Raw genomic sequence first — 13732 nt, forward strand, 5'->3', positions numbered from 1 at the left:
GCAGGACCTGGATTGGGGATTATTTAAGGAGACTTGGACCCACTCATCAGGGATTTGGCAGCAAACAGACCCGGATCAAACCCCAGTTCTGTCAGTTAACAACTGTGCAATTTCACATCAATAACTCAACGTCTTTGAATCTCAGTTTCCTCATTTGTAAAATGGCAATAGTGATAGTATCTACGTCAGAGCGCTGCTCTGCAGACTAAACGATCAGATTAAGCCCCGAGCACAATGCCAGGTACATGGTAAGCGTATAACATGGTAGCTGTAATCAGGGCCAGTTGTATAGGTTGTGTACTGCACCAGGGCACAGCATCTAAGGGACACCATTCACATAGTAGAAGTATTACATTTCTAGTGGTAGTGAGGTGTCTCTCTCTATAAAATTCAACATATTACGACAGTCAGACAATGGAAGTGGTGTCATAAAGAAGGGGAGCTTTTTTCTCATTTATACAATGTATCATATGAGCACGGCTCTGGGGAAGAGGCTAGCTTCTGGGGAAGAAAGTGGAGGGGACTTCTCTAGTAATCCAGTAGTTACAGGTCCATGCTTCCACTTCAGGGGGCACAAGTTCAATCCCTGGTCCAGGAACTAAGATCCTGCATGCTGCAAAGTGCAGCAAAAAAAAGATGGAGTGGAAGAAGTTAGGTGAGCGTGGGGGATACCATCTCCCGAAGGCAGCCATGCTGGCCTTCCACCTGCTCTTGCCTGCCACCTAACTCTGACAGCAGCTCTTCCCCTTTGGGGCCTCGGTTTCCCCATCTGTAGGTAGGACAGAGAGCAGAGAGAAGAGGGTAAGTGAGCAGCGCCCAGTGCTAAGTGTCTGTCTCTGTGCCCGGCAGCCTCTGGAATAACCCCATTCCCCCGGACATGGCCCAGCATCTGCAGAACCAGGAGCCCAGGCTGGACTTTGCTTTCTTTGACAACCAGCCACAGGTCATCCCTCGGAGTACCTGATGGTGCCCTCAAGTCCCTTTGAATCCAGCCGAGTGATGCCAGTTTTCATCCACAAGGATAGAGGGCTCATGAAAAAAGCTGGCTGTCCCTGGATCAAGAGGGAGAAACACGCTTTTCCTGCAACAGTCTTCAGGGAGGACATTTTTGGTGACAAAGAGTGGAGTATGACTACCCTACATCCCTTGGGACATGCATGACCAGTCAGGAACATGAAGCACAATGAGCATGTCATGGTGTGGCGTGTGATGTGGAAGGTCACGCGTGGCAACATTCCGTGTGACATTGCATGATACCTGCAATGTGGCCTGTGGGTCAATGGCATGGGTCCCAGCACTACATGTGATGGGTGGTGCGTATATGAGACGTGACAGACGTCCAGGTCTTGTGCCATGTGACTGGCCATATTCCCTCAGGCTGGTCCAAGATCTAATTTATTACTTTTTAAAACCAAATCTGTATTTATAAATTGCATTTCCAGAGCAGCTAAACCAGGGAACGTCTTCTGCCCAGAATGGGCTGGGGAGACTGTCCAAGCACTGACAAGCCAGGGATTTAGCCATGAGGCTTCTGAATGAGTGTTTTCCTGCCTCAAGTCTCAGTTTTCCCATCTGTAAACTGGATCACCCCCTCTCCCTTAATTTCTAAGGACTTTTGGGTCGAGCCAGCATGACCTTGGACGGGTCCAGTCTGTGTGGTGTAAGGGACAAAGCTAGGCCTAAGGGTGCAGGGGGCAGGGACTGTCAAGACAGTCAAGGAAGACTGCTGGATCCAGCCACTACCTCAGCACAATCTGCACGAGTGCCCAGGGGCTGCGTGCCACACCGTGTCCTCGTTACTTCCAAGCGGGGCCAAGGGTGGTCCTGCTGCACTGTAAGCCTAGTTTGACCAATAAATGTGGGTGGTCTTCCAGCCTCTAGTCTCTAGTCTGATGTGTTCTGCCACCTAGCCAAAGTCAGAAATGGTTCCCACCCCACCCTGGGGCCTGGAGAGCAGCCAGAACACAGAGCAACGTGCTGAGATGAGCACTGGCCCAGGAATCAGGAGACACGGGGTCAGGTCCAGACCCTGTCATGGTCTGTGATCATGGGTAAGTCACCTCCTCTCTCCAGAGCTTACCTGTCGTGTCCGACTCTCTGTGACCCCACGGACTGTAGCCTGCCAGGCTCCTCTGTCCATGGAATCTCCAGGCAAAAATACTGGAGTGGGTTGCCATTTCCTCTCCAGCGGATCTTCCCAACCCAGAGATTGAACCCTGGTCTCCTGCACTGCAGGCAGATTCTTTCTCATCTGAGCCACCAGGGAAGCCCGAGCTTACCTATACCATAAGGCTATTGTAAAAGCTCTTCGTGTTAAAGAGTCTTTGTTTGGCTTGCAGTATATCTACACTCTTCTCTGATTTGTCGATATTTTAAATTGGGAACTTATACCTCAAATTCACCTTTCAGCTTCTCTTAGGTGCTAGTCCAGCATTCCTACTCAAGAGTAATCTGCTGGGGACATCTGAGGGTGTCCTTTAGATGTGGCGCACGTCCCTCAGTTTGTCACCATCCCCAGCCCTCCCCTCCCTCTTGCTACTTGCCTGGGAACTCCTGGCTAAAAGGTTTCCACAGGCAGGTGGTACATTAAGAATATGGCTTTGGAAGTCAGATGGGCATGGAATGGAATGTGACTTGACCCCTTGCCACCAGCCCTCAAGGCCAGGAGCTGATCCTTTGTGTGTGAGTAACACCCCTGGACTCCCAGGCCTTTTGGAGAGGTCGGGGAGCAAGTACACAGAGTCCCTAGGATGAAGGAGGTACCTGTCACATACTCATTCATTACATACCCCTTTTAGGGCTGAATGTCATATGAAGTGGAGAGGTGTCTGAAGTGGCAGGTGGAGAGCACCCCCTGTCCATCACCCACCTGTAGGTTGAACAAGTTGGTATCTGGGAAGCCTTCATCCAGAGCTGCAGTCCCTTGTGAAAAGCGGAGCAGGGAGGGTGCAGTTACTGCTGAGCCCCACTGGAGGGCAGGCTGGCCCATTGGCAAGTCCTGAGATCGCTTCACCGCTGTATCCAGAAGTTAGGTGTTGATGCTGGAGGCTGGCATGGAGTGGGGCCAGCAGCCTGGTCATGGGGGAGAAGGGTGGGCAGGTAGAAGATTCAAGAAGTTTACCTGGAAACCTTGAGCCCCAATTCAGTCTTTCCCTTCTGGGAAATGACGCCAAGGCCATCATGGTGCACCTTCGCACTGAGGGGATTTGTACTGCCTTCTCTTGTCTAAGACTGGAGGATGAATTCCTCAAAGTCTGAGGAGCCCTTGACCATGGAGGTCACAGCTGAGGAAGGAACAGCGTGGATCGAAAGCCTCAAGCCAGGTGGGTTGCACACCAAGCAGAACCCAGAGCTCAGAGCCACTCTTCATTTGCTGCTTGTTTTCCCTTCTTTCCCCTTTGCTGCTGCTGCTGCTAAGTCGCTTCAGTCGTGTCCGACTCTGTGCGACCCCATAGATGGCAGCCCACCAGTCTCCCCCGTCCCTGGGATTCTCCAGGCAAGAACACTGGAGTGGATTGCCATTTCCTTCTCCAATGCATGAAAGTGAAAAGTGAAAGTGAAGTCACTCAGTCGTGTCCTTGTCCAAGTTCTAAACTCCAAGAAACTTGCAGCAAATGCCTGGAAATAAACCTCAGCACTGTCAGCCCTGAAGAGCTGCCCAGGCTGATGTCAGGGACAGTTACCATGCTCATATTACTAAAAAACTTACTCTCTGGGGACTTCCCTGGTGGTCCAGTGGTTAGGAATCCTCCTTCCAATGCAGGGGGCCCAGGTTCCCTCCCTGGTTGGGGAACTAGAATCCCATATGCCATGGGGCAACTTAGCCCATGCACCACAGCTACTGAGCCCGCGTGCCACAACCTAAGACCCAAAGCAGCCAAATAAATAAATATTTTTAAAATGGCCACACTTGGTTTCCTGGAGCATAGCAACTTCAGTGTTCTTGCCTGGAGAATCCCCATGGATGGAGGAGCCTGGTGGGCTGCAGTCCATGGGGTTGCAAAGAATCAGACATGACTGAGCGACTAAGCACACTCACTTGGTTTAAAAAAAAGAAACTAACTTTCCTGCAACCAACTTGTTTCAAGGCTGGGACTATCTTTCTACCCCACACTCTTTCCTTCCCAAAGTAAGCCTCAGTTTAAACAGATAAATGAAAACAGATAAAACTCAAAGAAACCTAAGGCTCTGGGCCAGTAATCGAAATGGAGCTCCATGTGCTCACTCCGGCAGCACATGTACTAAAAAGATGCTCCCCGTTTCTGTGCCTGAGTCTTCTCACGAAGAATGTGGCCAGGCTGGTGAGTTCCCAGGTCTAACTGCAAGGCTAGGATCAGCTCATTTTGCTACTTTGTCCCTTGGCCTCCATCCTGTGGTTTTACAGACTCCCTTTCTGAAGGGAGTCATAGAACTTAGGTCTCAGATCCTCCTAAATTGCCCCCTCCATCCTTCCCCTAAACACATGTCTGAAGTTCACGCTCCGAGCAAGTACCTCTCCAGCTGGAAAAAAAAAAAAAATCACCGTTATAGACACTGTCATGTGCACTGAACCATCTGAGGAGTTCATTAACACAAATTCTGATTCAGCAGGTCTGGGGCGGGGCCTGGGATTCTGCATTTCTAAGAAGCGCCTGAGTGATGTCAGTGCTGCTGGTTGCACTGAGTAAAACCACAGACTAGTGAGTGGATCTCAAGCCGGACTGCATATTAGAATCACCTGAGGAGTTTTTAACCTCCTTTCCTAAGAATGGAGTGGTACTTCGAAAGCTCCACAGGTGATTCTGATGTGCAGCCACGTTGGCGACCCACTAGACTATGCTGCCCCTCAGGTGAGGTAAACCTTTACATGTATGTTCCTTATCTTGTCCTGTTAGGTCCTGGTGACCCTCCTTCCCCAGACGAGGACACTGAGACCCAGAGAGTCTTCCGAATTTGCCCAAAGGCAGTCTAGTAAGCTTTGTGTGTGAAAGCTAGTAAATGCTAGTGCCAGGAGTCGAACCTGGGTCTTTACAAACTTTTTGTTTGTTTGTTTTCTTTAGAGTTTATTGAGATATAATTAACACATAGCACTGTATAAGTTTAGGGCTTCCCAGGTGGCTCAGGGGTAAAGAATCTGCCTGCTAATGCAGGAGATGCAGGTTCAATCCCTGGGTCTGGAAGATCCCCTGGAGGAGGAAATGGCAGCCCACTCCAGGCAACCCAATCTCTGTCCATGGGATTTCTCCAACCTGGGAAATCCCATGGACACAGGAGCCTGGTGGGCTACAATCCATGGGGTTGCAAAGAGTCGGACACAACTGAGCACGCATGCCCTGTATAAATTTAAAATGTATGATAAAGTGACTTATGAATACATACATTGTGAGATGATTACCATGCTAAGTTTATTAACATGCATCATTTCCTATAGACACAAATTTTTAAAAAAAAAAATGTTTTTTCCTTGAGAGAACTCTTAGGATCTACTCTCTTAACAACTTTCAAAATTTGCGACTCTGAATCCCACAGGCGGTGTCCTAGTTTCTGCATCTGTTTAGTGAGGGCATGAGCAAAATGAGTCAAAGCGCAAGGACCTACTTTCTCCAGGTGCTAAGATGACCTGATGGCTCATCACTGCACTCCCTCAGGTGGGGTCCGAATCCTCGGCTGGCTGCCTCTCCTGGTGAGAGTTCTGTAGGACTTCACCCTCTGGGAACTCCTCCAGGCCCATAGCCACATCTCAGTGACAACGTTCTCCATTTTACAAATGAGGCCCAGAGACGCACAAGATGTTCCCAAAGTCACACAGCAAGTATTTAGTGGAGCTCCAATTACAACTTTGGAGCATTTAAGGAGGGAGGACTTTGGGGCGGTCCTGGCTGGGGTCTGTGTGTGTTCCTCAAAGAGAAGGCCCCCTAGGAAGGCACAGGGGCTCTATGACCTGCTAGCCTTGCCTCTGGCCCTCAGCCCCACCCTTATGTGGGCAAGGCCAGGCCTGAGGGCGGTGGCCCCAGACAGAACTGTGTGTGCCATCTGGACATATCTGGAGCTCCCTGGATGAGACCTTGCAGTGGCTGGTTTGGTAAAGATCCTCCCAGGACTGGGCCCAGGGGCAGCTGGTCTTCCTCCCTCCCGCAGCCACCCCAGCGCAGCACCCCACCCCCACCCAGTGTGACCCCAGAGCTGGAGCCCTGGCCCCTCAACCCCGCCTTCCGCCTTTGGAAGCCACACCTTGTTGCTCATCCCATACCAGCCCCAGCCCTGCCCTGGCTGCCCGGAAATTGACCTTTGCCCTGAGGAGGAGGTGACAGAAGAGGAACTTTCCCTAGAGATCAAACACCAGATGGGGTCCTCGGGTTGCATCTCGGAGGCCAGAACCCTCAGTCTTCTGTGCCATAGTCCCCACCCCTGCACCCACTTGCACCCTGCAGTACAAGACCTGGGCTGGTGGGCATGTCGGGCCGATAAAGGGCAAGTCCGAGGAAGTGGGGGAGTCCTGGGCATCCTGACCCTGGAAGGAGCTATCTCTGTATTAGAGCAACTACAACCCTGGATCTTAAAAGTAGTAATAACAACAGGCTAGCCCTGTTGTCCAGGCATCCCTGGTACCAGGCTAGACACCAGATACTAACTCTGTCCTTCCCTTTTACAGAGGAGGAAACTGAGGCCCAGAGGATTGAGTGATCTCACCTAGGTGGTCACTGGACAGGCTGGAATGCAAACCGGGGGCCACAACTCCATGCCTGAGATGTAGGAGTGGGATGAGCCACACCCAACTCTCAGTGAGATCCTGGAGTGGGATGTCTCTATCACTAATGTGTCTCTACATCAACCCCCTTTGTGGGCTGATGTTATTTTCTAAAGATGGTCACCATAATATCTCCCCTCCCACATGGTCTTCCTAAAGATAAAGATAATTCCTAAAACCTCCTCTCATCTAAAGGTGGGGCCTATGGAACGAGCCAGTGACCGTAGTCAAAGTGGCGTTATACGAATTCCAAAGCCGAGTCCTAGAAAAGATAAGGCATAAGGCTTCCACCTGGTTCCCTTGGATACTCGCACTTGGAACCCAGCCGCCATGCTATGAGGAAGCCCAGGCCACATGGAAGGGTCACAGGTAGGCGTTCCAGCCGCAGTCCCAGCTGACAGCCAGCATTGATTGCCAGATAAATGTGTAAGAAAACTTCTAGATAACTCCAGGCCCGGCCACGGCCTGACTGCAAATCTGTGAGAAATCCTGAGCAAGAACTGCCATAGTTGAGCCAGCAGGCCCCCAGAGCCCTGAGAGATGACAATGCTTGGGGTGATTTAAGAGGTAGTGTAGATTACTGGACACGCTCCATCCTCACCCTGCTTACACACACCTGAGGCCAGCCAGGGCCTCCAACACAGGTGGTGCTGCTTTAAGTCAGTCTAATCCACAGGCCATAGGTGCACGTGGACACACACTCCCTCCTATCAGCCCTTTTCAGAGAAATGGAGGCTTCCCAACTGTGCAAAGAGAAATCTCTATCAGAGCAAGAAAAGACTTCAACATTTTGCAGTAACAGCCCTGTATTGTGTGTGGATCAAAGACAGACTATAGAATCCACCGTGATGGACAGTTGGCCTTAAACAACTGACCTCTATGCTCTCCTAATTCCTGACATTAAAAAAAAAAAAGCTTTATTGAGATATAATTCACATGCTATATAACATTCACCTCTTTAAAGTATACAAGTCAATGGTTTTGAATATATCTACAGATGTGTAACCACCACTATAATTTTATAATTTTTAACTAATTAGCCTGAGCCAGGTCTTAGTTGCAGCACTCAGGATCTTTGATTTTCTTTGTGGCATGTGGGATCCTTAGTTGAAGCACAGGAATTCTTATTTGTGGGATCTAGTTCCCTGACCAGGGATGGAACCCAGGGGCCCCCTGCACACAAGTGCAGAGGCTTAGCCACTGGACCACCAGGGAAGTTCCCTTTGTACTTTTCATACAGTAGTATGATTGCCTGGGCCATGGTCTTGCCTCTGAGAGGCGAGCACCCTAAGGGAAGGGCTCTCAGCTTGGATTCACCACCATCCATCCCAGTGCCTGGCTCTTCTGCTCTGGAGCGAGGAGAGGAGAGGGACGCTAGGGGTCAGATCAATCAGGAAAGGCTTCCTGGAGGAAGAGGGGCTGCAGCTGGCTCTAAGAATGACTCTGGATTGGTTTGCCCCACAGCTGGGCTGAGGGCTTTGAGGACTTTTAGGTGGAAGGCAGAGGAGAGAGTTTGTAGGAAAGAAGGATGGATGGGGGAGCAAGCAGGCAGAGAACAAAGCTCAGAGCCCTGGGGCTGTTTAACAGCCGCCCCTCTAAGGCTGCAAAGTGCCAGTGACTCAGAAGTGGAGGGAGGCTCGCTGGCTGCAACGTGAGTCTCCCAGTTAACCCTCGCCTGCCTGGAATGGAAAACTCACAACCCAAGTGCTCCGGGTTAACTCGTCCCTGAGCCCCGGCGCCAAGGGCTTTGGACGTGGACTTGAGGTCCGGAGACCTGTCCTCCACAGTTTGGTTAAATGAGGCTCCTGTCTGGAGCACTGGACTAGGGAGAGGGGCGGGGGAGCAGGCACTGAAATACTGTCGAGTGACCTGTAGCTCGAAATCGGTGCCTCTTATAGGGAAAGAGGGCCGCCGAAGGATGGACTGGGCGCCAGGCTCTCAGGGGCCCGCCTAGTCGCCCTCCCGCTGCCTAGTCCCAGGCACCGTTCGGACTGTCTTTATCCCACTGTCTCTGTCAGAGAAATACGTATGTGTGGTATGTGTCATCTTCCCAGTTCCTGGCGGCGACAAGAAAACGCCGAGCTCTTTTACTAAGAAAAAAAGAAAAAAGGGGAGGAGTGGAGAGAAGACGCGGCGATCCCAGTGCTGTCAGTACAGTCCAGAACCAAACCCCGTGGTGCATCCCCCGAGGGCGCAGCGTTGAGTCCAGCAGCCCTTGGGGTCGAGGAAGCAGGCGGCGCCCTACGGCCCCGCAGGCCCGGGCAGAGCCCACCCTTGGACCCGGGCGCACAGTGCAGGCAACTCGGAGGTGCCCGCAGCTCGGACTAGGCCGGCCTGGGGCGAGTGCGAGCCACCTCGCGTTCCGTTCCGTGGAGTCCTAGCGGGTAACGTTAGGACCCTCGGATCACCTCCTCGAACCCACGGGGCCCCGAGGCGCTGGGAGCCCCGAGCACGAGGGCGCGCCAGCAGCAGGGTCCGAACCACCGGCGGCGGGCGGGACAGCGCCCCCGCTCCGCCCGTGGGAGCGCTCGCCCCTCCAGGAAGCGCCCGCCTCGCCTCCCATTTCCCGCCCCACGCCCGCCCCCCTCCTCGGCCGAGGGAGGAGCCCGAGCGGCAGCCAACGCCGCCGCCGCCCGCCCGCCCGGCCCGGGAGGAGGACCGGACCGCTAGCGGCTGGGAGCGCACGCGAGCTGGCCATGGCCGCAGGGGCAGCGCCCTGAGCCCGTCCCGCGCCCGCGGGCCCGGCCGAGCAGGGGAGCGCCCTGGGATGCCCCAGTGGCCCGGAGCGCAGGGAGCGGCAGCCGCACGGTGACGGGGAGCGGCGCCCGCCGGACCCGCGGTGAGCGGGGGCCCTGGCGGGCAAAGGGGCGGGCTGGGGCCCGTGGCGCGAGGGCTCAAGTTCGGCCTGGGGACTTGGCTTCTGGAGCCAGTGGCGAGCTGGAAGGAAGCTGGGTTCGGCTTCGAGGGGCTGCGGAGCCCCAAGCCCCTGCCGCGGGCTCGCATCCAGACTCCAGCGTTTCGGTGACTCAGCTCCGACCCGGCCACGCGGGGGCGCCCTGGCATCTTCCCGGACCGCGGGGGAGCCGAGGGCAGGGTGCCTGGAGGACGGAGGTGCCCTCCGGGGTCCGAGCCCAGCCACGTCCGGACCCTCCTACCTCGCCCGAGGACCCTTGTGGGGAGGGAGGGCGTCGGGAAGGTGGAGTCCCGCCACCGTCGCAGCTGCGGAAGTCTTGGAGTCAGGCTGGCTCGCGGCGCTCCTCGCCAACTTTTGCCCTGCTCCCACCCGGGCCCACCACCCCCGCCTCCGCCCGCAGCCTCTGGGACCTGCTAGAGAATCAGTTCCGTGCCGGGGAAGGGGGAGTAAAGAAAGGGAGTGGAACTGGGCAGCTTCCCAGAAGTCGGAGTGTGTTTGCAAACTAGTTTTTTTTTTTTGCAAAAGCTGTCTGGCACCTGTGTGTTTGGAGGTGGGGGGTGGGGGGAGCGGGGCGGGGAGGGCGGAAGTGTGGGTAAAGAGCGAGACCCTTTCTGTCTTCCAGGTCCCCGTCTTCCCGCAGCGCTGTTCCTTTGAAAAGATAGAGGGCTCTGACTTTCCTCTTCCTATTCCATCCCCCAGCCTGGCTGGGCACGCCTCTTTGGGGAAGGGGCTCCTTCAGAGAGGGCTGTGATTTGCCCAGGGTCACAGGTGGAACTCAGGGCTCTGGCAGCCAGGTGGAGCTGGTGCTTGCTGTTTGGGACTCCCCCTGGCCCTGTTACGTGTTGGGGGAAGTGACGAGGGGGCGGAGGATCTGGGAGAATTGTCCCACTGACCCTTAGTTTTTCCTCCCCTAGGGGTGTCAGTTGTCACTGAGGGGTGGGGGAACTTTTTCAGTTTCTCGGGGGTACCCACAGCTTCAGTCACTGGGGAGAGAAGCCAGGTTGTAACCTTCGGGAGCTGCAGCCTGCCTCTGACCAGCCCTCATGGGGAGCTGGGGAGACCTGGGTCTGAACACCTAGCCAGCAGTGGGCCCCTGGCTGAAACCTTCCCTCTGAGTCTCCAGGTCACCATCTGTAAAATGGGCGGATTGTCCACAGTCTATGCGTACAGAGGCAGGGTGTAAGCATAAAGAGTGGTTTTACTGCAGTACCTTTACGTGGAGCCCAGTGAGTGGGAATGCCCCAGGCACGTGACAGAGCTGGCCCGGGTGAGAGGGATCACCCAGGCAGTTTTCTCTGTGGAAAGAACTGTGGGCTAAGAATGGGTACTCTTGGGTTCTGTCCCTCTGCCCCGTCCCTTTTTAGGTGCCTTGCCACTCCTAAGGCTTAAGGGCTTTTCCGGTGGTAAAATGAAGCAAAATATGACTCAGTCCAGTTTACTGGGCTGCTGGGAGACTAGAACTGGGGCAGGGGGCAGGTGTTCTGCAAAATTAGGTGCACTGGTGGACATGGGACCTTCCTCCCAGAGGCCATAAGATTTAAAAACTCAGGGATGTAAGAAGAGGGTCGGAGAGAGATCCTCAGTTTCTGTACCAGTAGTGAGAGCACTACTCTACACCTTCATAATCTTTTAAGGGTGATTGTATTGTTCTCGAAAGGAAGCCGTGAGGATTGAATTCCACAACAGAGGGCTCATGCGCCCGCGAGGTGGCTGGTCTGTGATAAGCGCTGGGTTAGCGTTAACCATGGTTATCATGGTTATGGGAATATTAGTAAGCCTGATGTGGGTTGCTGATTTGAGGATTCCTTCTGGGATTTTGTCAGGCCAGCTCAGCTCTTCTCTCTTCCCCCTTCTTCCTGGAGAGAGAAGCCTCAGAATCCAGATGGCAGACTTTTAGGCTATTCCAGGGGCAGGTCCTGAGCAGGAAGGGGCCAATAGGCTGAAGAGAGCACCATGGGGGTGGTACATCCAGTGGAGTGGTCCCATTTCCCCCACCTTGGGCCGGCCTCACAGGGCTCTAATGCGTGATGGAAAACAGAAGAGCATTCTCTAGGAATTCCCGCAGGAGCAGGGTCACCAGGCAAGGTCTGAGAAGCTCTCAGCCGAGGCCGGGGTCCCATCTGCCTGATGCTGTCCCCTCCTCAGATACTTGCAGGGGCTGCTGAGTCACCAGTGGTCACTTCAGGAATCCAGCCCCCTCCAGCTGGGAGAATATGGCCTCAGAAAGGAGGCAGGGTTCCCTCCCTCCTGCCTGCTCCCCTCCCCCCACCACAGGACACAGGGTGGGCTCTTGGGGAGCTGGGAGGCCAGGTCACCCTAGGATCTGGGAAGGCAGCAGGTGGAGAAGATGAATCATGGCCCGCCCCCGTTCCCCAGAGGGAGGATGCGAGTCCCAAGGGGATTCAAGGCTTCCTAAAGTCCCACGGCATCTCCTGGCTCCCAGACCAGTGTCCCCTCCCTTCGCTGGGCCACCCGGCCTCTGCTCTGTGGTGAAGCCAAGGGGTGTGCAGGCCCACGGCCTGGAGCATTTCTCCACCAGTGGCGAGATGAAACGACTAGCGGCTGATCCCTCCCTCATTGTCGCATCACCTTGCTTAGTTTTTCTTGGGCTCTTGGCCACTCTCCCCTCACCTGGGGGGGCGGGGGTGGTGTGTGTATGTCAGCTTGTTCTCTGCCCTCCTCCCCAGAGGGTCAGCTCCAGGGACGACAAGGGCATCTTACGTCCATCCTATTCAGGGCATTTTCCCTGCACTTACAGGTACTCGGTTGGTGTTGGAAAGATGGCTGAGTCTGCCCCTCCTTGTTGAATGGGTCTGTGATGTTAGGTCTTGGAACTCGGAAGAGTCCAGAGCTCACCCTCTGGGGCCTCTGGGAAGATCCTTATCTCACTGTGCTGAGTGCTGGGGCACTATCTGAGGGCGGTGGCCCTGCCGATGGAGGAGGAGCAAGCGCTGGCCTGGGGGAAGGGAAAGGTGTGAGTCTGGGAGAGGTGAGATTCATCCAGCACTGATCCAGCCTGGGATCTGGGGGAGGAGGGCATGGCAGCTGCTGACCTGGGTGGGTCATTGTCTGCAGACTCAGGGATCTGGGGTGTTCTGGGGAGAGTCACCCATCCTCCAGGTGACCTGGGCCACGTTTTTTAATCTCTTTGGCCTCAGTTTCTTCATCTAGACATGCAGGAACTTTCCATCAGGAGCTGTTCCTTTGCTTTCTTCACATGGTCCTTAAAGGCAGCTATGAAAGGGCTTGTAAACCAAAGAGGGCTTTGCCCAGGTAGTGTGGTCTCCACCGATGGCTTTGGCTCCCTGCCATTCAGGAAGGCTTTTCTCATCATGCAGCCATCTATTCGTTCCTCAACAATATTTTGTAATAGCGCATGTCAATATGTCAAGGGTTTATTTACTGTTTTAGGTATGATTTGTTTATTCACAGACTTCAAAAACTTTTTATTTTATATTATAGTTGATTTATCGTACTGTGTTACTTTCAGGTGTACAGCAAAGTGATTCAGTTATACATATATCCATCCTTTTTCAGATTCTTTTCCCATATAGGTTATTACAGAATATTGAGTAGAGTTGCTTGCGCTATACAATAGGCCCTTGTTGATTATCTGTTTTATATATGGTAGTGTGTATATGTTAATCCCAACCTCCTCATTTATCCATCTCTGCCCCACCCCCGACTGACACACCTTTCTCCTTTGGTAAGTTTGTTTGCAAAGTCTATTTCTATTTTGTAAATAAGTTCATTTGTATAACCCTTTAAAATATTTTACGTATAAGTGATACATAATACTTGTGTTTCTCTGACTTACTTTACTTAGTGTGATCATCTCTGGGTCCATCCGTGTTGCTGTGAATGATAGTGATAGGATAGGATCGGGTGGTAGTTCTACTTTCAGTTTTTTTAAGGAACTTCCATACTGTTCTCTGTAGTGGCCATACCAGTTTACATTCCCACCAACAGTGTAGGAGGATTCCCTTTTCTCCACATCCTCTCCAGCATTTGTTGTTTGTAAACTTTTTGATGATGGCCTGGCTGGTGTGAGGTGATACCTCATTGTAGTTTTGATTTGCATTTCTCGGGAT

At 53.4% G+C, this 13732-nt stretch overlaps 1 protein-coding gene across 10 annotated transcripts in view; it reads left to right on the plus strand.

The window, feature by feature from the left end:
- The window catches only part of NLRC5 (NLR family CARD domain containing 5), a 57173-nt gene extending 55428 nt beyond the window's left edge, over positions 1 to 1745 (plus strand). For all 10 annotated transcript variants that reach the window (XM_068992666.1, XM_068992669.1, XM_068992668.1 and 7 more), the window contains one exon: positions 850 to 1745. In XM_068992666.1, coding sequence (XP_068848767.1) covers positions 850 to 964 — 115 coding nt within the window. In that variant the 3' untranslated portion in view covers positions 965 to 1745. The remainder of the gene's footprint in view (positions 1 to 849) is intronic.
- Positions 1746 to 13732: the final 11987 nt, after the last annotated feature.

Source organism: Capricornis sumatraensis, chromosome 20 (assembly GCF_032405125.1).
Source record: "Capricornis sumatraensis isolate serow.1 chromosome 20, serow.2, whole genome shotgun sequence".
NCBI classification, from domain to species: Eukaryota; Metazoa; Chordata; class Mammalia; order Artiodactyla; family Bovidae; genus Capricornis; species Capricornis sumatraensis.